The 26,152-nt window shown below is 56.8% G+C and overlaps 1 protein-coding gene across 6 annotated transcripts in view; it reads left to right on the plus strand.

Annotated features, from left to right (window-relative positions):
* Positions 1-26,152, plus strand: part of KIF21B (kinesin family member 21B) — a 44,382-nt gene that overhangs the window by 4,730 nt on the left and 13,500 nt on the right. For 5 of the 6 annotated variants that reach the window (XR_009741424.1, XR_009741423.1, XR_009741425.1 and 2 more), the window contains exons 2-27: positions 9,255-9,477; positions 9,837-10,019; positions 13,165-13,314; positions 13,497-13,631; positions 13,982-14,149; positions 14,638-14,753; positions 15,789-15,984; positions 16,365-16,554; positions 16,665-16,728; positions 17,183-17,407; positions 17,693-17,774; positions 18,270-18,387; positions 18,679-18,870; positions 19,491-19,690; positions 19,834-19,941; positions 20,223-20,291; positions 20,998-21,227; positions 21,632-21,779; positions 22,300-22,485; positions 23,248-23,349; positions 23,469-23,634; positions 24,185-24,245; positions 24,556-24,613; positions 25,039-25,244; positions 25,704-25,778; positions 25,937-26,050. Coding sequence is in view for 2 of the 6 variants with exons in the window: in XM_061442611.1 (XP_061298595.1) it covers positions 9,255-9,477; positions 9,837-10,019; positions 13,165-13,314; positions 13,497-13,631; positions 13,982-14,149; positions 14,638-14,753; positions 15,789-15,984; positions 16,365-16,554; positions 16,665-16,728; positions 17,183-17,407; positions 17,693-17,774; positions 18,270-18,387; positions 18,679-18,870; positions 19,491-19,690; positions 19,834-19,941; positions 20,223-20,291; positions 20,998-21,227; positions 21,632-21,779; positions 22,300-22,485; positions 23,248-23,349; positions 23,469-23,634; positions 24,185-24,245; positions 24,556-24,613; positions 25,039-25,244; positions 25,704-25,778; positions 25,937-26,050 (3,765 nt within the window). In the remaining 4 variants the exon portion in view is untranslated. The remainder of the gene's footprint in view (positions 1-9,254; positions 9,478-9,836; positions 10,020-13,164; positions 13,315-13,496; positions 13,632-13,981; positions 14,150-14,637; positions 14,754-15,788; positions 15,985-16,364; positions 16,555-16,664; positions 16,729-17,182; positions 17,408-17,692; positions 17,775-18,269; positions 18,388-18,678; positions 18,871-19,490; positions 19,691-19,833; positions 19,942-20,222; positions 20,292-20,997; positions 21,228-21,631; positions 21,780-22,299; positions 22,486-23,247; positions 23,350-23,468; positions 23,635-24,184; positions 24,246-24,555; positions 24,614-25,038; positions 25,245-25,703; positions 25,779-25,936; positions 26,051-26,152) is intronic. The other variant, XR_009741426.1, reaches the window with a different exon arrangement.

Genomic DNA, 26,152 nt, shown 5'->3' on the forward strand with positions numbered 1-26,152 from the left:
GTTGCCTGAGACACCACTCTGAGCAAGGCAGCTTTAGACATCACCCATCATCAAGGGATTTAAATATGTGATGCCATGAAGTCTCAGGAACTTGGGATGCTGGGGCTGTCTCTAAGCCCGAGGAAGGAGCCAGCTGAAGCTTTCCTGCACCAGCAGTGAAATTGGGGCAGGAGGAAAACTGCAGCAGATGAAGCCCCAAACAAAGCTGTTGGGAACATGGCTCCTGGTCCCCCGAGAGGGAAGGTGATCCTCTGCTGAGTCTTGTTGTGCTGTTCCTGCTGGGAAAGGGGGGCTGGCCCCAGGGGTCCCAGGGGTCTGTTTCCTGCCAGAGGCTGTCAAAACAGTCCCAGTGTTTGTTAAACACGCAGCAGGGTTGGGATGTGGTGGATTGTGAGGGCAGCTGCCACGGGTCTCTGCTGCAGCAGATGCTGTTGGGTGATTCCTTGCCTTGGTAGGACGCTGATGGAAGGGAAGGTCACCGGCCTTCTGCCACCCCTTCCCTCTGGGCGGACCAGGAACTGGTTCAGTGGTGCCCTGGTGTGCCCCAGTGTCCCTGCTATGAGGCCAGGGACGTCTGGCAGCTTCATCTCACGTGGCACCTCCCCCTCAGCCCTGCTCCATGCAGATGTGAACAGTTGCCAGCCCCATTTCTCAGTGAGGGTTTGGGGCTGAGCCCCAGGGATCCCAGTGAAATCCCTTCTCTTCTCTGCAGCTCCCCGGGGCCAGGACATAGCGGGGAAGTTTCTTGTCACAGTTTGCTGTAGCTGAGCCTGGCCTCAAGCTCCCCTGTCCCACGGTGCCCCCATGGGGCTGTGATCACGCCCCCCCCCCCCATATCGCCTGTGCCCGGTTGCTGGTGTTTGCCTCTGTGGTGTCCTGGGGGTGGCTCAGCAGCCCCCCTCCAGGCTCTGGGTCTGTTCTCCCACTGTCACCAGCCCCACACCTGGGGTAGCATCAAGGGAAAAGCTCTGGAGACCTGGGGCAGCGCAAGGGGCATTCCTGCCCCAGGATCCTTCTGTTCCCCTGCCCCTGCTGCAGCCGGATCCCTGCAGGCTTGCAGCCTTCTCCCTGGAGAGCAGCACAGCCTGAGCTTTAGCACGAGGCACAGAACTGCTTCTGACCTCTTCCTCAGGCTCTTCCTTCCTCCTCTGCCACAGCCTGGAGCCCACCTGAGTGCTGGAGCCAAGAAATGGGCTTGGGGGAGAAGGATGGGGGTGCTGGGGCAGAAGTCTTGGTGGGGCAGGGTGGGCTGTGCCAGGTCTGTTCATCACAAGTTCCACGGGTTCTGTGAGCTGCATTAGTTGTTTCTGAGCTTCCCAAATAACCTGTTGGCAGAGCCCTGTGAGTGTGCTGCTTGGTGGCAGGAGTGGGATGCCTCCATTCCTGCACTGCTGTGGGAGGAGATGAGCACTGCTAGAGCTGGGCTACTGGTCCTCGGATTCCCCTCTTCTCTCCAAATATTGAGCATGGGCATTTTCTCAGTCCAGTGTTGCAGGGTTGGGAGGCACAACTTTGCCCTTTCCTGTGTTAGGAGGGGGCAGCTCTCGGGCCATGTTGCTCTGCTCAACTGTTATCTCATACTGAGCCTGCCTGAGGAGGATGTTAACAGAAAACACATTTGTTCCCTTCCCAGCTGTGGGACCAGGTTAGCTTCTGGGTGCTCCATGCCCATCCTGCCGGCCAAAGACTTGGGGTTTTATTTATTTATTGGGGGGGGGGGGGGGGGGGGGTATGGGGTGGAGAAATACCTGAATATCTGTGCCACCCTCAATCCTGTCTTGCGGGCAGGTTTCTCCAGATGTCCCCCATGGGCTCTAAGGTTGCAGCATCTTCTGCCAAGATCACGTTGTCCTCCCAGCGGCAATTGGAGTGCACTGGGGTGCCTGGTTTTGGAAGCTGGGAAAGCCTTATCTCCAGCATGGGTGCACCAGTACTGGGGTGGACCTGGGACATATGGACCTCACAGGGGTATTTAGGAAGGGGAGAGACCCTGTGGGTGTGATTCACTGGCTTGGGAGGCAGTGGGAGCTTCAGTACTGGGGTGCAGAACTGAGAGGGGGAGTATGACTCGTGGCTTCTTTGTGCCCCTGCAAGGTACTGATGGCCAGTATCTCCTGCTGAATGATGGTTTCCTGTAGCTGCTGGTACTGCTGCTGAGCTGGTGGTTTTGTGTCTGTTTTCATCTGCTGGGGTGTGCATTGAGTTGCAGATGCTGCCATACATGTGTTTCCTTCCACCACCCACCTTGCCTGTGGTTTGGGGCTCTGTACCCCCTTGTTGGTGACTGTCCTTGCTCTGTGATTTTCAAGCATCTTCATGGCATTTCCCAGCCTCTTCTCTTGGGCAGGTCCAGCATGGAGCTGGTGGCATCACCAGTCATTTATGGAGGGGTAGGAGCTGTCCAGGAAGATCCCAAACTAAGTCCATCCACTCATGTGCCCCTCTAGACAGGGTAAAGCATGATTCCATGCTTCCCCCAGGCCCTGCCGGTATCTATCTGCTGCTTTGGGCTGGGTGTCCCCAGGTGCTCATCCCGGTGCTGGTGGCATGTCCCCTGTCCCTGACCTGTGGTCATTCTCGGTGCAGACCAGATGGTGCTCCTCGATGCCAGTGTGCTCCTGCCAGAACTAATGAGCAACACATGGTGGCTGCCATGCCCTGACTTAAAGGTTTCCCTAAGCCTAGGAAAGCTGGAGCTGGAGAATTAGGGGTGGGGGGAGGGGATTTGCCTGCAAGGAAGCAGGTTGGGCAGCCAGGAGCTGGACACATTCAGCACATCTATGCAGAGGATCCATGTTGGGGTCATACAGGTTGGATCTAAGGCAGAAGCTCTTCCCTGTGAGGGTGCTGAGGCGCTGGCACAGGGTGCCCAGAGAAGCTGTGGCTGCCCCATCCCTGGCAGTGTTCAAGGCCAGGTTGGACACAGGGGCTTGGAGCAAGCTGCTCTAGTGGAAGGGGTCCCTGCCCGGGGCAGGGGTTGGAGCTGGAGGAGCTTTAAGGTCCCTTCCAACACAAACCAGCCTGGGATGGGGTGTACATCCCAGCTCTGTGAGTACCTGCCTATCTCTGGACTGCCAAGGAGCTCCATCTTGCCCCTGGTGCTGGTCAGGCAGTGCTGGCCATAGCACCCTCTGCTCCGGTGGGTTTTGGCTGAAGCCCAGGCAGTGATCCCATGGCATGTGTGGGTCCACAGGCAGGCTGAGCCTGGTGCCTTCCGGTGTTGTGCTCATTCCTGCTTGGATGTGGTTTGCTATATCTTAATCGGAGCATTTACTGACCAGACCTGGCAGTCCCCAGGGAGCCTTATTCAATTTTCCCTGATTGCTGAGCCGCTTCCCTGCTGTGGTAATTAAATGCTTAACTTTGGCTTGACTCCGGGACAAAGCAACCTGTATGCAAACAGGCACCAGCTCCCTCTCCTGGGACCCCATGCTTGGGCAGGGAATGGGACTGCAGGCATCTCTTCTTGAGCAAGGGGGCTGATCCCACCCACAATCAAGCCACACTGAGCTTGTCTGCTGGTGAGGACAGACTACCCCAGGCTTGCTGTGCTGGCCTGGATACATGGGGAAAACCTGGAGCACTTGGCTCTGATCTTCCCGATGATGCTGGCAGCACACACAGAGCTGCTTGGCCAGGTTGAGTGCCCCACACACCACTGCACTGCACTGCGTGTGCCACACACTGGCTTGCCTGTTGGGTCTGCAGTGCCTGGGTTGTCCTTGAGCAATAGCATGTCTTAGTGGAGCACATGATGATGTTAGAGCTGCTCTCCTCCTGGCTGCCCTGCGCTATTGGGCAGCAGCAAAGCCTGGACTACCAGTTTGGGCATAGGAGAGCAAAGCATGGGGGGAGCAGAGAGCGCAGTGAGGCTGGCAGAGGGGCTCCATGTGAGCCTGGGGCGCCTTGTGGATGCTCCTGCAGCTCTTATGCTGGGCAGGTTGGGTGACACAGGGAGTGGGGATGGGGCAATAGGGGGAGCAGGGATGGGAGCAGGGTGAATGCAGGTAATGTGGCTCAAACACGGGTGATATAGGGATGGGAGCAGAGACCTCAGAGAAGCTTCCAGTACCTGAAGGGGGCTACAAGGATGCTGGAGAGCAACTCTTCATCGGTTCAGACTGAAACAGGGGAAGTTCAGGTGGGATCTAAAGCAGAAGCTCTTCCCTGTGAGGGTGCTGAGGCGCTGGCACAGGGTGCCCAGAGAAGCTGTGGCTGCCCCATCCCTGGCAGTGTTCAAGGCTGGACACAGGGGCTTGGAGCAACTGGCTCTAGTGGAAGCTGTCCCTGCCTGTGGTTGATCTTAAGGTCTTTTCCCACCCAAACCATTCCATGATTCTATGAATGCAAAGTCATGTGGGGAAGAGAAATGGGGTGAACGTGGGTAATGCAGGAACAGGAGCAGGGTGACTGCAGGGACTGGGAATGGCAGCAGAATGAATGCGGGCAATGTGGGGAGCATGGCAAGGTACTGCCTAGGCTTGCCCAGCGCTACTGTCCTGGCAGGCACATTCCCAGCAGCCAGGCATGGCTGATGGGCTCTGCCAGCTCCGACCTCTGACAGCCTGGCCCAGGAGAGGTCCCTGCAGCTGGGCAGTGTCCCAGCCCCTCACCAAGCCCCTCACCTTGCCTCTCGGGAGACAGGGTAGATGAGAGCAAGTGGCTTCCACCCTCTGGGATCTGGCACAGAAAGGAAAAACACCATAGAGCTTTCCTGCTTGCCTATCCCTGGCTCTCTGGCTTGGCTCCATGGGAATCTAGCCCTGCCTGGCTAGTTTTCCATGGCTCTGGTCTCGGGAGGGGAGATGAATGGCTCCTTGCGGAACACAGGCAGACACCTTCCCTCCCACAGTGGTCTTGGAGGGATGGGATCCTGCCCTGTCCCAGCTGTGGCTGTGTCTCAGCAGGCTGATACAGCCTCAGGAGAGGCTGGCTGTGAATGCAGGCAGGTTGCTGGGGTGGTGGTGATAGTGTGACTGGCACCATGGCAGAAGGGCTATGGGAGTGTGCTGCCACAGCACTGGCAACGTGCTGGAGGGCAAAGGATGCCCTGGAGCCCCCTAGGGTTGCCATAGCAGTGGGCTGGGAGGGGGGAAACTGAATCAGTCAAGGGGACAGGACATGAACCCAGCAGCCCACATCAGCTGAACTGTGCCATCCTGCGCAAGGAAAGTCTCCCATAACTGCACAGGGAGGGCTGGGTGGTGTCTTGGTGGATGCAGCCTTCACAAGGGGATACTGGCTGTGCCCAGCATGCTGAACTTCACCCCCTCCATTGCTTGCGGGGCTTAAGATGCTGGAATGCGCAGGTCTCTCCCTGAGCTGACGCTGTGAGGGCTGCCTGTGGGAGCTGGCTGCCCCGCGGTGCCCATCCAGCGCTTGGCTCCCGGCCTTGCTTGGCTTCTCCCTCTTCCCTGGCCAAACGCTGGCATAAGGCAGCAGCGCTGAACAACTCAGCCTTTGTGCTCGCCCGTGTGCCCACAGCAGCTCCCTGCCCCTTAGGGTGCAGGATCCGCTCTCCCCTTCCTCCCAGATGCTCTGGCGCCCTGGCAGCCCCACCATGGAGACGCTGCTTTCACAGCCTGCCAGGGACAGGAAGGAGCAATGGAGAGGCTCCAGTTGAGGCTCCCTTTGTGTCCCCATGCAGTTGTGGGCTCTCCCTGGCACACACATTGCTGCTCATGCTGCTGGGTTTGGATGCTGATGCAGGAGCAGGCTCCTGCTGTGCCACCCGGCATCACTCAGTGAGAGCTGTCAGTTTGGGAAGGAGCAGTGTCCACCCCTACCTGTACCTTTGTCTCTCTCTGTGTGTCCTTCTGCCACCCAGTCCTTTCTATCTGTGTGGGAAGCAGCCACATTTGCTTGCCTGGAGCACTCCGACCAGGACTATGCTGCTCTGTCCTGGGTATCGGTCCCTTGTCACTGTCCCTTCACGGTGACGGTGAGCTGAGCATGCAGGGGGTGGAGGTGGTGGCCAGGCTCATGGTGCCTCTGTGGTCTTGCCAGCTCTCACCTCCCTGGGTGTGTTGTCTGTTCTGATGCTGGTTTATCAGCACAGGCAGGAGGGAGATGGGACTGGCACTGCTCATCTTGCTGGCCCAAGGACAACCTGTGTCCTTCCCATTGTGCCACCCTGGGGATGGCCAGGCACAGGCTGCCTGTGTCATGGGTTCCAGGGGATCAGCCACACTCTCTATGGGTGTCTCAGCCCTTTAGGACTCAGATGGTGACTTTATGACTTCTAAAGTTGCTGATCTTTGTAGCAGAGGAGAGAAACTGAGGCAGAGAATGGCAGGCACTGCCAGGTCCCCCAGTGTCACCTGGTGGGATTGAGGACAGGGCCACCAAGACAGCCCTTGCTGGCTCTGCAGATGTTTATATCACGTTTGGCCGGAAAGCTGCCCAGTGGAAAAGAACTTGAGGGTATTGGTTGATAACTGCTTGAATAGGAGCAGCTTGTGCCCAGGCAGCCAGGAAGCCCCCAGCATCCTGGCCTGTACCAGCACCAGTGCGGCAGCAGGGCCAGGGCAGGGATTGTGCCCTGTGCTGGGCACTGGTGAGGCCGCACCTCGAATCCTGTGTTCAGCTCTGGGCCCCTCACTACAAGAGAGACATTGAGGTGCTGGAGCGGGGCCAGAGAAGGGCAGCGGAGCTGGTGCAGGGCCTGGAGCACAAGTGTGATGGGGAAGGGCTGAGGGACCTGGGGGGTTCAGGCTGGAGAAGAGAAGGCTCAGGGGGGACCTGATGGCTGCCTACAAGTGCCTGAGAGGAGGATGGAGCCAGGAGGGGCTGGGCTCTGCTCCCAAGGAACAAGGGATGGGACAAGAGGAAACGGCCTCAAGCTGCACCAGGGCTGGTTTAGGTTGAAGATTAGGAAAGCTTAGTTCTCTCAGAGAGCTGTCAAGCACTTTAACAGGCTGCCCAGAGCAGTGGTGGAGTCACCGTTCCTTAACGTATTTAAAAGACATGTAGATGTGGTGCTCAGTGACGTGGGTTAGTGGTGGCTTTGGCAGTGCTGGGTTAAAAGTTGGACTTGATGATCTTAAAAGTATTTTCCAACCTAAACAATTCTATAATTCTATGTTTGTAGGAGGTATCCTAGTGCCTGAGCATGGCTTGATCTGTATGTGAACACCTACCTGGCCCAACGAGGGTCTCATGTGTCCAGCATGGTGATGTTTCTCCTGGGAGGGGAGGGTTTGAGAGAGCTGGGACAGCTGGGTGCCAGGGAGCAGGAGGAGCTGCACTGGCCTAGAGAAACCCTCAGCAACATGTCTTGGTGGTCACATACATCTCCTGTGATGCTGCAGGGGATCTCTGCACCATTTCACATGAGGCTGGGGCCACTGGCACTCATCTCTGCCCTCCTGCTCTGCTTGTCCTGCTCTTGTAGTGGGGATCCATAGTATTCCCACACTGGCTGACAGCAGCTTCCAAGGACATCCATCAGTGATGCTCAGCTAATTCCCTGGAGAGCAGGACTCTCTGGGGAGGTTCCCATGTCTCTGGTCCCCCTGGGGAGATGGGATGCATGTTGAGGGCTGGTACATGGCTCCCTGCAGGTCCCCTGGCAGGTGATGGGGTCCCTCAAGTGCTTGGAGCTGGCTGGGCAGTGATGTTTAGGGAATGGGAGAGCCATAGATGTTGGCATGTGGACAGCATTGGCTCCTGGCCTCAAGGACAGCCCAGCATGGCCAGTCTCTAGCCCATGCTCGATGGAAATCCATGTGTGTACGCCCCTGCAGCGCTGCTGCTCACCCTCTCTTCCAAACCCACATTTAACCACCGGGGAGGGGATGAAAACGTTTTGCTGAAAACCCTGTTCTCCTTTTTTCTTCAGAAGAACTTTCCCAAATTACCGTGGTTCCAGTTTGTTCTTCTGCCCATTCCCCGAGGACACTGTTGCTGAGCATGGCTGGGGTGAGGGAGAAGGGGAAGCTCCTAAAGTTGTTCAAAAATTAATTAAAGCTGGGGTTTAATGTTCCTGGAGGAGGGTGGGACCCTGGGAAGGCGACAGGAGCGAGTCTGGGGCTGTGCACATCAGAAGCTGCTTTCTATTGTGGCTGCTGAGCTAAATTTACCCACAGACACCCAGAGCTGTTCCCACACGCTGGAGAGCCGGGTGCTCGTGCTGCCTCCTGCCCCACAGGGACACCCTGGCCTCCAAACTCGGTGGGGGTTCATAGACTCATTTGTCTCTTCTGAGCTCTGCTTGCCACTGGCCAGGCTGACAAGGAGGCTCTTGAGGAGCCCCAATCCACTAAGCGTCTGCTGCGGTCGCTGGCAGGGATGCGGTGCTGCCAGGGATGTGGCTTCCAAGGAATTAATAGCTGTGTCTCTGAAGCACCCAGGGAGGGGAGATGTGCAGTCATTAGCTCTAATGAGAGCTGTTTGCTGTGGTGCTTGCCTCTGTGCTCCCTCATTCTCCATGAGTCCCCTGGGATCAGCCAGCTTCCCACAGCTGGCACATGCACCCAAACCCAGAGCTGCTGCAGGCTGTGCCTGTGCTGGAGTGCGAGTGTGTGTCTGGCTGCTCTGTACTGTTGGGAAGGGGTTCAGTGTGATGGGTGGGAATGCAGTAGGTCAGTTGTGCATGCCACCAGCAGCAGGAGCTGAGCACAGCCTCACCTGTCCCCTTCCCATCCACCAAGCCCATGGCTGGGGACAGCTGCTGGGCTGGGCGGTGGTTGGGTTGGGGCGGTTGTTTTGGCTCTGAGACTGTCTTGGCATGGTTTTGCACTTTGCATTTCAAGCCTTTGGAAGTGCAGTTTGATCTTGTTGCCTCTGAAATGGGTGCTGCTTCTGTGTTTCGATGGGTGTCTACGAACAGCCAGCGCTTGCTGCCTTGACAGGGGCATTGCAGTGCATGAGCCAGCATGGCCATGGCCCTGTATGCCCCTGTATAGGCTATGTTCGGCTATTGAGGCAAGGGTAGTTTAAGTGTGGGCTGCAGGTGATTACCTGCCTGTGCTGTGGTCCCCAGTCCTGCCTGTCACCTCCTCGGCCGCAGAGGTGGATGGTGGCATCACTGGAATGCACCAGCCGCTTTTCTTGGCCACAAACAGATCAAGGTTCTCGCTGGGTGCAGGAGCGGAAGCATTCAGTGCTCTCTGCTCCACACTGCAGGCAAAGGTGCTCTCGGTCCCCCACATGCAGCAGCCACAGTTCCAGTGTGGGACATTGCTCACATCCTCAGGACCAGGCTCATGTGAGTGAGCCCTGAGGCTGCCCTCAGCCCCCTTCCCTTCTTGCAGGATCCGTCCCCAACTGTCCAAAGAGAAAATAGAGGGATGTCACATCTGCACCTCAGTGACACCCGGAGAGCCCCAGGTGCTATTGGGGAAGGACAAGGCCTTCACCTATGACTTTGTCTTTGACCTGGACACGTGGCAGGAGCAGATCTATACAACGTGTGTTGGCAAGCTCATTGAAGGCTGCTTTGAGGGCTACAATGCCACCGTGCTGGCGTATGGACAGGTACGTGCTCTGCCTGCTCCTTGGGTTCTGGCATGGGCATTGGGCTCCTCTGCAGCACTGGGTGCTGGGGCTGCTGAGATGGCATCTGCAGAGGTTACAGATGGTGGGGAGTGGAGGGGACAGAGTTGTCCCTGGGCTGGGCAAGAGAGGGGGCTGGGGGTGGCCTTGGATCGGAGGAAAGGAAGGCAGGGCTGGGGGGCTGGGGTGGGGGTGTGGGAGCTGGTGTGAGAGTGGGGATCAGAGGAGCTTAGCAGAGACGTTTGGGGTGCTTGGGGTGGTGATGGGGAGGTGAAAGGTGCCTTGGGCAGAGCTTAGACTGGGAGAGCCCAGCCAGCTGCCCCTTCATTGCCTTTTTGCAGACTGGTGCTGGGAAGACATACACCATGGGCACTGGCTTTGACGTGAACATCTCTGAGGAAGAGCAGGGCATCATCCCACGGGCCATCAGCCACCTCTTCAGCGGCATTGAGGAGCGCAAGCGCACAGCGCAGAGTCAGGGCAGGGCGGCTCCGGAGTTCAAAGTCAGTGCCCAGTTCCTGGAGGTGGGTGACAGCACGTCTGGGTGACACTGTCACCCTCTCCTTTGCTCAGCATTCATGTCCTGGCTGCTCCATGGCTGAGCTGCATCCTACAGCAGGTGTGCTGCCAGGAGTGTAGCCGGAGCAGAGGAGACTCAAAGGAGCTGAATGTTGGTGACCTCTTGATGGCCACAAACTGGGGTGGCATTTTCTTGGCTGAAGGGATACCCTTCCCATGGTCCCTTGGTCTCTTGGACATTCAGGGGGCTCTAGGCTTGCTTACTCCTGTTTGAGATTGAGGATAGTGGCATATCTGTTTCCCTGGGTCTGTACCAGCATTCCCAGTGAAACAAGTGGAAGAAGTGCCATTCTTGTGGGGACTGGAGGAAGGGATGCATTATTTCCCATGTCCTTTGCTGCATCTTTGACCTTGAGAATGCTTCATTGCATCCTTTCCTGCCTCTGCCTTGGCCTCTTGATTTCAAAAGCCTCTTCTATTAACTACTTATTTTCCTGGAGAAGTTTGTCCCCGAAAGCCTCTGGACCTTGTGTGGCTGCAGCAGTCTCCCTGTGGACTGGTTGTGGTGTAAAAGTGCAAAGAAGCTCAAGAAGGGAACTGGTTTAAGGCCCTGGTGAGGAAACATTGGGTGGTATTGAGCAAAGCTGGGCTCCTAAACAAACTTCATCTGGTTGTTCTCCTGATGTGGGGTAGAGCCCAGAGGAAACAGGCAGGCAGAGAAGAGGCCCTGTGCTGGGATTTTGCCTCCATGTGGCTTTGGCGTCCATCATATCTGGGTTCCTCCAGATGTCCATGGCCTGGAGAGCGTAAGTGATGCCCAAAGTCACCTCCTAGTCTCAGGGGCTTATCTCCTCACTGAAGAAATCCTTTCCAACCAGCTTTCCATCTGCCGAACCCTTGCTCACTCCCATGGTGCTGTGTGTCTTGCCACATCCTTCCCTCCCCACCACTCAGCCTGTCCAAGTTCCTGGCTGCCTTCCCACATATTCTCATGGGCCTCCACTCTGGGGAACCTGAGGGCTGGGATGGAAATAGGTACAATTTCCTGCCTGTACTGAAGTCCTTCTGGGAGATGAACCTTGGTTGGGCTTTATCCCTGCTGCAGAGTGCCCTAACCCTGTTGGAGTCATGGCATGGTCCTGCCTTCCTGAGCTGTAGAACCAAATACTGGCCTTAAGCCCAACGTGTGTCCCCTTACCCTATGTAACACACTTTCCTTTACCTCTCAGTGTCCTGTATCTGCTGTCTAGAAGATTCTTTGCTGTCCAGCTATAGTTTCTCTTGACTCAATTTCTCCCTCTAGTTTGGGATGCCCCAACAGTGCCCCAGGATGCTGGGTGATCTGTTAGCTGGGGTTTGGACACGTGAAAGATGAATACTGGAAATGGGATGTCTGTGCTGCCTCTGTTCCAGGCCATCCTCGGAAGCATTTCTTCAAACCAAGAGGTCCAGCACAACCCCAGTGACCCCTGGGAGTGAAAAAGCAGTGGCCCTGCTTGGGGTCACAGCAGCTGCCGTGGGTATTTCCTGTAGCCTTTCTCACTCTTCACCACCTCTGACCTCTGGTGCTTTGGGTTCTCAAAATAGCCTCAGAGATATTTGTTCTGTGACTGCAGTGGAGGATGGGAACGGCTTCCTCTGCTGTGCTTCAAAGCTGCTCATGGTTACACTCCCCAGGCCAGCAGTGCCCAGGGGGACGTTGTCCGCCCCTGTTACATGTGGGGACAGTAGAAACCTGATGGCCCAGTGGCAAAGACCATTGAAGCCTGCTGAAAGCCTTGCCTTCTGGTCCGCTCTGCAGCATGGACATCAAACCAGGCAACTCAGGGAGGGTTTTGAAGTGATAATGGCTCTCCTGTGCCTGCGTGGGCACGTGGCTGCATCAGGTGCTGGTTACCAGCTATGTTGTGCTGGCAGTGGAACAGGATTTGGCCCCGCTGATCCCTGTCCTGTGACTCTCCTCCCAGGAGCAGGCTGTGAGAGCAGGGTTTGAACCCTCAGAGAGCCTGTTTGCCCCTGGGGCAGCCAGGGACAAATTAGCCTGATCCGCTGAGGTGGCCAGGACCCTTGCGGTCCTTGTGCGACCCTGTTCTCCACACAGGGGCATAAGTGTGAGAGGGTGACGTGTGGCATTGAGTGGTGGTGGCAGGAGGACAGAAAAGCAGGGGTGTCCCTCTGCCCCAGCATGAGACAGGATGCTGCAGGGTCAAGATACAAATGGGGACATCTGTCAGCTCTGGGTCCTCAGGGTTTCTCTGCTCGTCCAGCCCTTCCTGTAGCTCTTGGTTTCCTTTCCACCCAAGGTTACCTTAGGGAAGCATGGTGGGAGAGGGGCTCTGCTGGCTTGTGTGGCTGGGAGCTCCTCAAGTGAGCAGGGAAGGCTGGGAGGACGCAGAGCTCCTGGGTGTCCACATGTGTGGGGACATGGTTTCTGGTGTGGGACAGGGACATGACAGGGTTGGGGAGCTCAAACCAACCCAGACTGCAGCTCAGAGCTTTGGAGGCAAACATGGCACATGTATGTACACCTGCGTGTGCACACATGCCACTTCGTCTGGGCATCCTAACCTGGCTGAATACGTATACAGGAAGGTTAGAGCTTGCCTGAGCATCTTCTCCTGTCTGCAGACACATCCCGTGTGTCCTTTCCTACATCTGCACACACATCAGCTCTCCTGGTCAGCCTCGCCTAAGCACATACACGTGTATGTATTTGAATGCAAGAGAGGGACTCTTCGTTAGGGACTGTAGTGACAGGACAAGGGGTGATGGGTTCAAACTGAAACAGGGCAAGTTCAGGTTGGATCTAAGGCAGAAGCTCTTCCCTGTGAGGGTGCTGAGGCGCTGGCACAGGGTGCCCAGAGAAGCTGTGGCTGCCCCATCCCTGGCAGTGTTCAAGGCCAGGTTGGACACAGGGGCTTGGCGCAAGCTGCTCTAGTGGAAGGGGTCCCTGCCCGTGGCAGGGGTTGGAGCTGGAGGAGCTTTAAGGTCCCTTCCAAACCATTCTGTGATTCTGTGTGTGAACACATGCGCACCCTTAGTGTGCAGCCTGTCCTCCTGGCTCTCAGCTCCTGTCAGTCCTGCTGTGCTGTGCTTTAGCAGCCTCCTGCTTACTACTATTCACTCTGCACCCACTTCTACCCCACTCAGCTCTACAATGAAGAGATCCTGGACCTGTTTGACAGTGCCCGTGAGCCTGATGTACGCCATCGCAAATCAAACATCAAAATCCATGAGGATGCCAGTGGAAGCATTTACACTACAGGGGTTACATCACGCCTCATCAACTCACAGGATGAGGTGGGTGTGGGATAGGGCAGATATGGGTGCTCACTGACCAGGGATGTGGGGTGATCTCACCCAGGAGGGAACAGAGCAGCCCTGGAGTGAGGCAGAGGCAGGTCGGTATGCTCACTGGGCTGTCCTGACTCCCTAAAGGATACTTTTAAGGTTTCCTTCTTCCCTGCTCCATGTTGTTGTAGTTGATCCAGTGCCTAAAGCAGGGAGCTCTTTCCCGCACCACGGCCAGCACCCAGATGAATGTGCAGAGCTCCCGGTCCCACGCCATCTTCACCATTCACCTCTGCCAGATGAGAGTGTGCGCCCGCCCGGAGCTGGTGAGATGGGCTCCTGCCTCACGGCTGGGCTCTTCCTGCATCTAATACCAGGGCGATATGTGTGAGGTCCTTTGGAAAGGGGAGAGGGTTTGAAGTCTTGCAAAGAGAGGCAGGGGTTTGTCTTTTTCTTTCCAGTCATAGCCTGTGTTAGCATTTAATGGGAGCTGAGGCCTGCAGTCCCCTCCAGAGCAGGCACGGTCTGGCCCAAGGGGTGGCCCAGAGCAAGCTGCTGTTGGCATCCTCTCCCCCATCCTTGAGGGACTAGGTGTGGAGGGCGAATGCTGTGGCTTTTGCTGACACCTGAATGCAGCCAAGAATCCAGGGTGATGACCCTCTCCATGTGGCTGCAGGTGAATAGGGAGGTGACCAGCCTCCTGGATGGATCCCAGCCCACCACAGAGTATGAGACCCTCACTGCCAAGTTTCACTTTGTGGACCTGGCTGGCTCAGAGAGGCTGAAGCGAACAGGTGCTACCGGTGAGAGGGCCAAGGAAGGCATCTCCATCAACTGTGGACTGGTACGACTCTGGGCACAGCACGCAAGGGGAGGGGAAGCCTGTGACACCTTTGGGTCCTGCTTGGGGCTGCTCTGGGCTTTTGGGGTTGCTGTTGTCTCTACCGGGGTTTATGCTACCTGATTGTGTAGGCATGAAAATGCACAATCCAAAATGCCAGTGGTGAGGGCGCAGCTAGGGCAGGACTATGGGGAGGGGTACAGCTGGGTACAAGGGTTTAAGTCCCCAAAAGGTTGAGGTCTCCTAATTTATGCTAGAAAAACCCTCCAGGGGTCAATGCTGCTCCTCAGGGAATGCAGGAGAGAGGCACAGCCATGGGAAAGGGGGTGAATGCTGAGACTGGCAAGGGAAGCCCCATTCCTCCACCTCTCGCATGCCAAACCTCTGCCACAGCACATGTCCCAGCCCTGATGTGCTGGCTACACACATCAGAAGCAGCAGTGTTCTTAGCAGGGGTGGAATTTGGGAGGGTCTTTCCTTTGTTTTGGTAGCTGGCCCTGGGGAATGTCATTAGTGCCCTCGGAGACCAGAGCAAGAAGGTTGTGCACGTGCCCTACCGTGACTCCAAGCTCACCCGCCTGCTGCAGGATTCCCTTGGGGGCAACAGGTAAGGGGGTCCCAGGCTGGGGCTGAGCCCTGGGAGAAGGCTGAGGGTCTATGGAGCCATGTAGGAGCTATTTCAGGATTCAAATCATGGAATCATAGAATGGTTTGGGTTGGAAAGGACCTTAAGATCATTCGCTTCCAACCCCCTGCCATGGGCAGGGATGCCTCACACTAGACCGTGCTGCCCAAGGTTCTGTCCAGCCTGGCCTTGAACACTGCCAGGGACAGAGCATTCACAACTTCTCTCAGCAACCTGTGCCAGTGCCTCAGCACCCTCACAGGAGAGAACTTCTCTCTGTGCTTCAGATCCAACCTGAACTTCCCCTGTTTCAGTCTGAACCCATCACCCCTTGTCCTATCACTGCAGTCCCTGATGAAGAGACCCTGTCCAGCATCCTTGTAGCCTCCTTCAGACACTGGAAGCTGCTCTGAGGTCTCCACACAGCTTCTCCAGGCTGAACACCCCCAACTTTCTCAGCCTGTCTCTGTGGAGGTTCTCCAGCCCCTGATCATCCTTGGGACCTCCTCTGGGCCTCATGTGTTGCCTGGTAGGGAGGAGATGCCTCCTGGCAGGCAGTGTATGACTTTGCAGATATAAAGACCTTGGTTCCTCATGAGTCCCTGGTGCAATTAGCCAGCTTTGGCAGAATTAGCTGGTGCAAAGCACTTCATATCCCTTGTGATCCAGGACTTGGCATGTGGTGTTGCCCAGCATGGGGTGGACTGAATTCCCTGTCTGTTTTGGGTGTACTACTATGGCTCTACTTCTCCGAAGAGCCCATTATTCCCCAGCAATCCTAGTGTGTCTTAGCTGGCTAGTGGAGGTTGGCTTTGTTCAGTGCTGTGTGATGTGTTGTTTGTGGGGTTCTGGGTCTGGGAGGCACTGAATCCAGGTTATACCTTGGGTATAAAACACAGAAGGGCCTAGGATGGGTGTCCAGGGGCGTGTGGGCTGTGCTGGGTTCCAGGTTTCAAGGTACGAGTTGGTTCAGGGTAGGTGCAGCTGTCCTTTCACCCTGATCTTTACCTCCCCAAGCCAAACCATCATGATCGCATGTGTGAGCCCCTCTGACCGGGACTTCATGGAGACCCTGAACACGCTCAAGTACGCCAACCGGGCCCGCAACATCAAGAACAAGGTGGTGGTGAACCAGGACAAGACAAGTCAGCAGATCAGTGCCCTGAGGGCCGAGATCGCCCGCCTGCAGATGGAGCTGATGGAGTACAAGGCAGTGAGTGAGCCTGCAGAGATGGGATGGAGGCAGGAGAAGGAAGCTATTCTTCATGTTTCATTGTGGCAGGTTTAGCAGGAGAGACCCTCCTGCCAACCATGCTCTGCCCCTAGTGATAAGAGTAACTGCTGTGAGAGGTCAGAAGGTTTAAGAAGTGGGGGCTCAGCTCCTGCCTGGCCACAGCAGAACCTTGGGAAAGTCACTTGGGGATGCAAAGGCAGGGAGAAGCCTTGAAGCATTTCTCACCTTCTGCCTCTTCCTGGCCCTTGGATTTGTCCCTGCCCCTGCTTTGGTGGCTGGGGCGGCCCTCAGGGATGCAGTGGTGGGCCCCACACCCCAGCTCACCCTGCACTCAGGACTGTCTCCTCCTGTCCCCACAGGGTAAGCGGGTCATTGGGGAGGATGGCTCAGAAGGCTACAGTGACCTGTTCCGTGAGAACGCCATGCTGCAGAAGGAGAACAGCACCCTGCGCATGCGGGTAAAGGCCATGCAAGAGGCCATTGATGCCATCAACAGCAGGGTCACCCACCTCATGAGCCAGGAGGCCAACCTCATGCTGGCTAGGGCAGGTGAGGCTGGGCTAAGTGTGAGGTGTGGTGGGTCAGGCACTGTAGCTGGGATGGGTGCACAGGTACAGCCTGTGTCTTGCCTTGATCCACCTGCACCTCTGCTCCTCCAGGAGATGGTAATGAAGCTATTGGCACCCTCATCCAGAACTACATACGGGAGATTGAAGAGCTGAGGTGAGCTGGGCATGGGTGCTGTGGGTCCCCAGGGTCCCTGGGCTCTGCAGGAGCTGTGGTGGGGTCTGAGCCCTGATGTGGCTCAGAGCTGCATGCCTGCAGCATCACTAGGGTGAGTGAAAAGCCTTGCTGAACTAGCAACTGACTACACTGCTGCTACACTGGGGCTGTAGGAGTCCCAGGCACTGCTTTGGCTGTTGTCATCCTTTGTTTGGCCATTGATAGAGGGGGAGATCCTGCTATAGAAATGCCTGGTGTTTCCCAGGAACCACTGGCCCCCTAAAGCTGAGTCCATCCCAGTCTCTTGTTTGATCCTGGGCCTTGCAGCATTCTGACCCAATATAAATGGGAATGACTGTCCCTGGCTCACCCTATCCTACAAGTAGGCAAGATCCAATCCTCTGGAGACAGCGGGATGTCTCTTCTTTGACTACATGCTGTCTTCATTCCCTAGGACAAAGCTCCTGGAGAGTGAGTCCATGAATGAGTCCCTGCGTCGCAGCCTCTCACGCGTCTCTGCTCGGGCTCCTTATTCCATGGGCGCGTCCCCAGGCTCCAGCCTGACTGGGCTGTGTAGCCCTGCTGCACCGGTGGACACGGAGGCCTCCGATGTCCTTCGGCGGGCCAAGCAGGACCTGGAGCGCCTCAAGAAGAAAGAAAGGAGGCAGCGGAGGAAGAGGTGAAGGCATCTGCTGTGGGGTGTTGGGAAGGGGGATGTCCATGTCAGTCCAGCAGTATCGAGTCAGGGATACTGCTGCCCTCATCTGTGTGGAAGCCAGAGCACTGAGACAGAGCCCAGGTTCCCCTCTCAGCACTGCCTTGATCTCCTTGTCACCCTCCATGCTATCCTGGAGGCTGTTTTGCCCAAAAGGTCCAAAACCAGGAGAAAAGGGGGGCCCCAGCAGGACCTGTCACCAGGCTCCCTGACACTGGCCTTCACCAGCACCCCTCTGCTTTCCTCCAGCCCAGAGAAGGAAGCATTTAAGAAGAGGCAGAAACTGCAGCAGGACAATGAGGAGGAGACTGATGAGAACGAGGTGGAAGAGGTGAGTGTGCTTCATGCTCATAGTGAGGGGACATTTGGTTGAGGAGCATTGTCATTGCCCCATGTGGAAGAGAGACCAAGCTCAGCCTCATCCTGCAAGCAGGCTAGAGGGGTTGTGGAGATGAGGACTCAGTGCTGGAGCAGGGGGGAACTGTTTGCCAGCCCTGCTGTGGAGCAAGAAGTTCTCTTCTTCTATGATTCTATGATCTTGTGGGGCTTGGTTTCAGTATGCTTAGGCAAATTGGGGCTGGGTGATGCAGTTACTCTGCTAGGAGGAGATGGATGCAGGAATGAATGGGGCACAGGGCTGCTTCCTTCAAGTGTGGATGCTGGATGTCCAGAAATGGTGCTGCAGCCTTTGGTCATCCCATGTGGGAGGCTGAGTCCTGCTGTGTGGGCTGCAGCACATCAGTGAGGGGTGAGCTCAGGTTTGGAAGAGCTGCAGAGAGAAGGGCAAAGCTGTTCTGCAAGCTGAGGTTAAGCACTCATCCTTCAGGAGGAAGAGGAGCAGGATGAGAGTGGCTGTGAGGAGGAGGATGGACGTGAGGATGAAGACGAGGATTCGGGCAGTGAAGAGAGCCTGGTGGACTCGGACTCAGATGCAGAGGAGAAGGGTAAAGTGCAGAGCCACGCATGCAGCCCAGGGTATGGGGGTGCATTTGCTTGTGTCTCCTAGCACTGAGCTCTGGTCCTGGGAAGGGAGAGTCAGCCACCTCTCTAAGGGGCTTAGAAAGCACCAGGGTTGTTGCAAGGAGTCTCCAATACTCTTTGCGGTACTGCTGCTCCCTAGCAGTGTGGATTCCCATGAGCTCCCTCTGCCCTCTCCATGTGCTGTGGCTCACTGGGGCTATGGGAGTGATGCTGCCCCATCCCTCCCAGCCTGACTGTTCCCCTCCGGCCTGCAGCCGTGAACTTCCAGGCTGACCTGGCAGATCTGACTTGTGAGATAGAGATCAAGCAGAAGCTGATCGATGAGCTAGAGAACAGCCAGCGGCGCCTGCAGACCCTCAAGCACCAGTACGAGGAGAAGCTGATCCTGCTGCAGAACAAGATTCGGGACACGCAGCTGGAGCGGGACCGGGTCCTGCAGAACCTCAGTGAGAAATGCCTGTGAAATCCCCTCCCTGTGGTGTTGGGCCCAGTCCTTGCTCCTACCCAGCTGACTCAGAGCCAAAGCGTCCACCCCCTGCATGCAGTGCTGGCTTTGGTACAGCTTTGCTATCTCTTTGCCTCTGCTTGAGCCCGTGGGATCTCCAAGACCCTGCTGGTCTTGCCAGGGGAGGGGAACTGGTGAGCTGGAGAACTCCTGACCCCACTGGTGGTGGAGAGGTGGCTGAAAAGGATGGCAAAGCAAAGCCGCTTCTAGCCTTGAACACCACTTCATGACACGTGGGAACACTTGGGAAAGCTTGAGGGTCTGCTGAGGGACACATGAAGACCCCAAAGACCTGGTGGTGTAGCTAATCTCTAGGCTCAGCAGGGCAGGATCACCCATGTTGAGGTCTGCAGCTCCTCTCAGCCCAGTGGTTGTGCTGAAACCCACTGTCTCCAACCTGTGCTGAACCCAACCCAGCTCTTCCAGTGGATGCCCCCAGATAGAGCCCAGCCTGTGATTGGGCCAGAGCAGAGGGATGTGGAGGGAGCAGTGCCCTGTGCTTCCAGTGCAGGAGGAGCCCGGGGTGGATGGCTATCACAAGCTCTCTCCTTGTTCCTCTAGGTACTATGGAGTGCTACACAGAGGAGAAAGCCAACAAGATCAAAGCAGACTATGAGAAGCGGCTGAAGGAGATGAACCGGGACCTGCAGAAGCTCCAGGCAGCCCAGAAGGAGCATGCTCGCCTGCTCAAGAACCAGTCCCGCTACGAGCGGGAGCTGAGGAAGCTGCAGGCAGAGGTGACCGAGATGAAGAAGGCAAAGGTACCTGGTCAAGTCTCCCTGCTCACAAGCAATGTTTTCCACTCCTGTCCTGGTGGCAAGTGCAGGACATCTGTCTGGTTGGATGGATGCCTTGGGACAATCGGGTGCCTGATCCAACACATGGTACCACAATCCCATCACAGGTGGCACTGATGAAGCAGATGCGGGAGGAGCAGCAGCGCAGACGTCTGGCAGAGACAAAGAGGAATCGGGAGATAGCACAGCTCAAGAAGGAGCAGCGGCGGCAGGAGGTGAGAGCCCATCGCCCGCAGGTGGTTGCCCAGTGTGGTGGAACCTGGCTGAACGGCTCCCGAGAGCTTCACACGCTCTCTGTGTGCTTGTGGGAGACGCTGTGGGGTGATGTGCCATTAGTGCCAGCCTTGAGGCTGGAAACCTGCTCACTTTAAAATCAAGAGTGAGGCTGTTTGTGCCAAAATAACTGCCCCAAATTTTGGTGTTAGTAGTCCCAGGGCTATGGCCATCACTGGGGTGTCTGGGCAGGACCCCAGGGGTGTGTGTCTCTCTCATGCAGTTTCAGATCCGGGCTCTGGAGTCTCAGAAGCGGCAGCAGGAAATAGTGCTGCGGAGGAAAACTCAGGAGGTGAGAAGGATGGGTCTGCCTCCATGTAGCCCCCATGGGGGTCCTGACCCCAGTGCTTGGCTTAGAGACACCCTGTCCTTCCATGAGTGCCAGCTCTGGGAGCAGGGCTCCCAAAAGGGTAGGAGGATTTTTATGGCTCCTGGGGGAGAAGTGAGGCCTTCTAGAGCAGACTGAGAGGGGATCCCATCAATGCCGATCAATATCTCAAAGGTGGGTGCTGGGAGGATGGTGCCAAACTGTTTTCAGTGGTGCCCAGTGACAGGATGAGGAGCAATGGCCATAAACTAAACCACAAGAGGTTTCACCTGACATGAGGAAGAGCTTCCTGTTGAGGGAAGCAGAGCACTGGACAGGCTGCCCAGGGGGGTTTTGGAGTCTTCCTCTCTGGAGACATTCCAAACCCACCTGGACACGTTCCTGTGTGCCCTGCTCTGGGTGGCCCTGTCTTGGCAGGGGTTGCACTGGATGATCTCCAGAGGGCCCTTCCAACCCTAAGGATTCTGGGATTCAATGTAACCAGGTGGGAGATGGTTGCAGGCAGCAGGGGATGGTGTACGAGGCAGAAGGGAGACATCCATGAGGCACGAACACCCCCAGTGCTTTAGGTCTGGAGAGCTGCTGCTCTTTGTCTATGGGAACCTGGGGGTGATAGAAGAGCCTTGGGGTGGGGATGCCCATCTGACAACTTCTCCTCCACCCTGGGCAGGTCTCCGCGCTGCGCCGCCTCGCCAAGCCCATGTCTGATCGGGTGGCAGGCAGGACGAGCCAGAAGCCAGCCATGCTGGACTCAGGCGCTGAGGTCTCGGCTAGCACCACATCCTCTGAGCCTGAGTCTGGCGCTCGCTCCGTCTCCAGCATTGTGCGCCAGTGGAACAGGAAGATCAACAACTTCCTGGGAGACCCCTCGTCCCCTGTGAACGGGGCTCGACCCCCCAGGTCAGGGCAGGGGCTGTGGGAGTAGGTGATGGTGCATCCCAGGACTCCCATGCCTGGCTTTTGGCTGGTGCTGGAGGTTGAAGGCCAGCTTCTTACTGGTGTTAAACCATTGACCCAGTGACAGGCTGTACTGGCAGCATGTGACTGACTGTCCCATGAGCTTAAGCCCAGAGCTGTCCTTCCATAAGTGTTAAATGCCATGACACAAGCCCCGCTGGGCTCAGCTCTTGTCCCTTTCTTTGCTAAGGGGCAATTGAAAAGCTGGGCAGTCTAGAAACAATGCAGATGCTTCCTCTGCTCCTGGCCAGCCAGAGTCCAACTGGGGCATTCTTTTGGGGCAAGCATGGCTTTCCAGGAATGGTGCAGCCAGTGGCCCATGTGTCTCTTCTCCCCTTTGGCTGTAGGAAGAAGTTCCCCAAGAAGGGGACGAGTCAGACCTTCAGCAAAGCCGCCCGCCTCAAGTGGCAGTCGCTGGAGCGGCGAATCTTTGACATCGTCATGCAGAGAATGACCATCGTTAACCTGGAGGCTGACATGGAGCGGCTCATCAAGGTGACCATAGAACCATAGAATCAACCAGGCTGGGAAAGCCCTTTCAGCTCATCCAGTCCAACCATTCCCAGCACTGCCAAGGCCACCCCTAACCCATGTCACTGAGGCCTCGTCTCCACGCTGTGTGAACACTTGCAGGGACGGTGACTGCAGCCCTGCCCTGGGCAGCCTGTTCCAATGCCTGAGCACCCTTTGGGGCAGGAGTTGTTCCTCAGCTCCATCTAAACCTGCCCTGGGGCAGCTTGAGGCCGTTTCCTCTTGTCCCATCCCTTGTTCCTTGGGAGCAGAGCCCAGCCCCTCCTGGCTCCATCCTCCTCTCAGGCACTTGTAGGGAGCAATCAGATCCCCCCTGAGCCATCTCTTCTCCAGATTAAAGCCCCCAGGTCCCTCAGACATTCCTCATCAGACATGTGCTCCAGGCCCTGCACCATGGTGCTGTGGACAGAGAAGGCTGGGTGGTGGGTGCAGGGCAGGGGCACTGCCATGCTCACAGTGCTGATCCTATTCCCTTTTTCCTCAGAAACGCGAGGAGCTGACCCTGCTGCAGGAAGCGTTGCTAGGCAAGAGGTCAAAACTGCAGGCAGAGAATCCCAAGGGGCTGCAGGAGCTGAACGAGGAGATCGAGGTGCTGGGGGCCAACATTGACTACATAAACGACAGCATTTCTGACTGCCAGGCCACCATCATGCAGATCGAGGAGACAAAGGTGGGTGGTTGGACTGGGCTAGACAGGAACAGAGAGAGCAGGAGCATCATTGGGAAGTGAAGGGTGTCACTGGGAAGAGCTAGGCTGGGTGTTCTCCAGTGCTATGTCACACACTTGGTGGGGCTGCATCTTCACAGTCTCTTCTCATTAGGTGGTTAATTGTGGAGGGGAGCACTGCCAGTTCCTTCCATGTCCATGGACAGGCTGCAAGTGCCCCACGGATTCTAGGGAAGCTGCAACCCCTGTCCTGCCTCTGAGGGGCTGGCAGTCACTTGTCCCCGTGGATGTCCTCCTCGGAAACATCCCAGGGAAGACTGGCTTGTTTCCCAGTAGAAACCCTGCAGGTACCACATCCAGTCTAGACACTGGGCATGCTGCAGGGATGCTGTGCAGCTCCTGGCTCCCCTCTAGTGCTTGCAGCCAGGAGAGGAGGCTGTGTGCTGGCCCTGGCTTGTCCCCGACTCACCTGGATTGACAGGGCAGAAGGGCATGTTGTTAATTCACACTGGCCTTTGGGTTGGTGACCTTATCTGCTTGTGTCTGCAGATTAATGAAGTGTCTGCACCAGGATTTCTGTAGTAGCACAGAAGCCCTTCAGGCTACATTGGCCAGATAGGCCAGTAGCCACTTGGGCAGAATGAGGAGGTTGGGACTAGGCAGTGCTGTGGAAGTGCTGTGCTGGCCATGGAGCCTGTTCTGCCTGTGCCACATCCAGCAGCAAAGCTCCCATGCTGCATCCCGTGCCCATTCCTCCTGTTTCAGGAGGAGCTGGACTCCACAGACACCTCGGTGGTGATCAGCTCCTGCTCCCTTGCCGAAGCCCGGCTCCTGCTGGACAACTTCCTGAAGGCCTCCATCGACAAGGTGCGGTACCAAGGGGTGTGATGGGATTGCTCATGGAACGGGGGCAGGTTGCCGTGGGGGGGACCTGCTGGTGGGACCCAAGCGCCCACCTGAGGCCCTCCATTGCCATCGTTGCCCAGGGGCTGCAGGTAGCACAGAAGGAGGCCCAGATCCGCCTGCTGGAGGGGCGGCTGCGGCAGACAGACATGGCCGGCTCCTCGCAGAACCACGCCATCCTGGATGCGCTGCGGGAGAAGGCCGAGTCGCACCCCGAGCTGCAGGCCCTGATCCACAATGTCCAGCAAGGTGGGACCTGGGGCTGGTGCATCCAGTTCATGCCCATGAGCTAAAGCACCGGAGGTTTTACCTCGACAGGAGGAAGAACTCCTCCCCACTGAGGGTGCAGAGCACTGGGACAGGCTGCAGGGGGGATGTGGAGCCTCCCTCCCTGGAGACGTTCAAACACACCATGGACACGTTCCTGGGTGCCCTGCTCTGGGTGGCCTTGCCTCGGCAGGGGTTGCCCCGCATGATCTCCAGAGGGCCCTTCCAACCCCAAGGACTCTGGGATCCTGGGGCCAGGCATGCTGCCTGTGGGGAGAGTTGTCCAACCATGATGGTCCTCCAAGAAGCACTTGGAGGTGCCATGGCTGTGACCAGCATGCCCAGGGCTGCCCTGAGGGTGATGCTGGGCAGGGATGTGTGTGCTGGTCACCACACAACAGGGATGATGACCAGGTCCCTATGTCCCCCCCCACAACTGCTTGGGCTGCCCCCTTCACTGCACAGCTCAGACGGTGCTGAACACAATGGGGTCCCCGCTGCACTGCTGATGCACTGTCTCCTTCCTGCACAGAGAACGGCTACACCAGCACGGATGAGGAGGTCTCAGAGTTCAGCCTGGCTTCAGATGGGAGGTGAGCACCCAGCCGGGCCCTCCAGCCGAGGTGGAGGAGGCCAGGAGTGGGGTAGGATGTGTGGTGCCACCCATGGGACCTCGCAGGGGGACATGGATGAACAAAGCCCCACCTATGGTGCCCAGCCCTTGGGAAGGGGAGCAGAGATGTCTCTTAGACACCTGCAGAGAGCAAAAACTAGGTCATTCCTTGGAGAAAGGGTGCTGGGGAGCAGCGGGTGACCCAAGGAGTCTGGTGTGCCAGTGGCAACCAGCTCTCTGGAAGGAGTTTGGCACTGAAGATCCACCTTTGTTCCCTTCTCTTGGTACAGTGTCTCCCAGTCTTTCACCATGAAGGGTTCAGCAAGCCAGGATGACTTCAAGTTCAAGGTTGGTCTTTCTGTGTGCCCCATCACAGGGAATGGGAAGAAGGATGGAGGGGCATGTTGTTCAGTGATAATCTAGGCCTCTGCTCTGTAGTCTGACTCTTGGCACAAGGCAGTCTGGCTGGTCTCTGGGTGGGGGCAGCTCTAGAGAAGAGGGTGCCATGGTCCTCTGAAGCACCAGAGGCTTGGGAAGCATCCACCACAACAGCCACCAAGGAAGTCCTTGTGTAGTGCTGCATTCGTGTAGGCAAAGGTGGAAGAGAGCACCCATTGTTCTGCACAGGCTTAGAGTATGTAAAGCCAGCACGACACAGGAGGAACTCCATCTCCTGTGGCCAGAGAGAATGAGCTCTTCCACCCTACAACTCTCTTCCTGTTCCTGCTGTCCCTCCCCATGCTGCCTGTGACTGAGCTCTCTGTCTGCTCTAGGGAGAGCCCAAGCTCTCGGGGCAGATGAAGGCAGTGTCAGCTGAGTGTCTAGGACCCACGCTGGATGTCTCCACCAAGAACATCACCAAGTCCCTGGCATCCCTCATGGAGATCAAAGAGGATGGGATCAGCTTCTCTGTCAGAGACCCCTATTACAAGGAGAAAGTGTCACGCACCATCAGCCTGCCCACACGAGGAAGCACCTTGTGAGCATGGGGTGGTGGGTCGCTGGGCAGTGGGAAGCTCATGCAGGGTGGGAAGCTTTGTCCTGGCTGTGGAGTTGCAGAGAGGTGAGGGTGAGCCCAATCCTGCATCTATCCAGGCTTGTCTGCAGCAAGCAGTCGGGCATTTCTCCAGCAGGACTTGGAAAGTATCTAGGAGTATGCTGATATCCTCTGTAGATGGAGAGGAGGGTACTCCAGGAGGAGGGAAAGAAGGGGGAAGGTCCCCAACTCACTGTTCTGGGTTATCAGCCTTCTTAAAGGCTTCTTGGATCACCAAAAGCCTCTGTGCTCATGGGGTGACTTGAGGCATCTCTGATCTTGTGACTGTAAAGCAGCCCAACTTCTCCATCTGCTCTGCTGGGAAAGGCCACTGGTGTTCAGCATGGAGGGATCGGAGCAGGGGCAGCAGGCACCCACTCTGCTCTCTTTCACTCACTTTAGTCCCAGGCAGTCTCGTGGCTCGGACACTTCACCTCTGACCAGGAGGAAATCCTACGACCGTGGCCAGCCTGCCAGGTGAGCTTGGGAGCTGGGAAAGAGCAGCATGGGCATGGAGAGGCTGGATGGCCCAGACAAGTGAGGAAAGATGCTGGCTGGACCAGCCCTTGCTGTGCCAGGCAACTGCCAGTAAGCAGCTCCCAAGTGACATGTCCCTCTGATCCTTCCTGGCTCAGGCCTCCAGACGCTGGCTTCACGCCTCCCTCATCCCCACCTACCCGTCCACGCAATGACCGCAATGTCTTCTCTCGTCTCACGAGCAACCAGAGCCAAGGGTCTGCCCTGGACAAGTAAGTCCTGGTGGGGTGGGAGCATCTGAGTGAGGGGGATCCATTCCACAACAGCAAAGAGCATGTGTTGGGTCCTTCAGTGGGGTATAGGAGCACAGGACC

The sequence above is a fragment of the Pezoporus flaviventris genome, unplaced genomic scaffold (genome assembly GCF_033815535.1).
Source record: "Pezoporus flaviventris isolate CSIRO_AGI_PZ_B2104156 unplaced genomic scaffold, CSIRO_AGI_Pfla_v1 ptg000228l, whole genome shotgun sequence".
Taxonomy (NCBI): domain Eukaryota; kingdom Metazoa; phylum Chordata; class Aves; order Psittaciformes; family Psittacidae; genus Pezoporus; species Pezoporus flaviventris.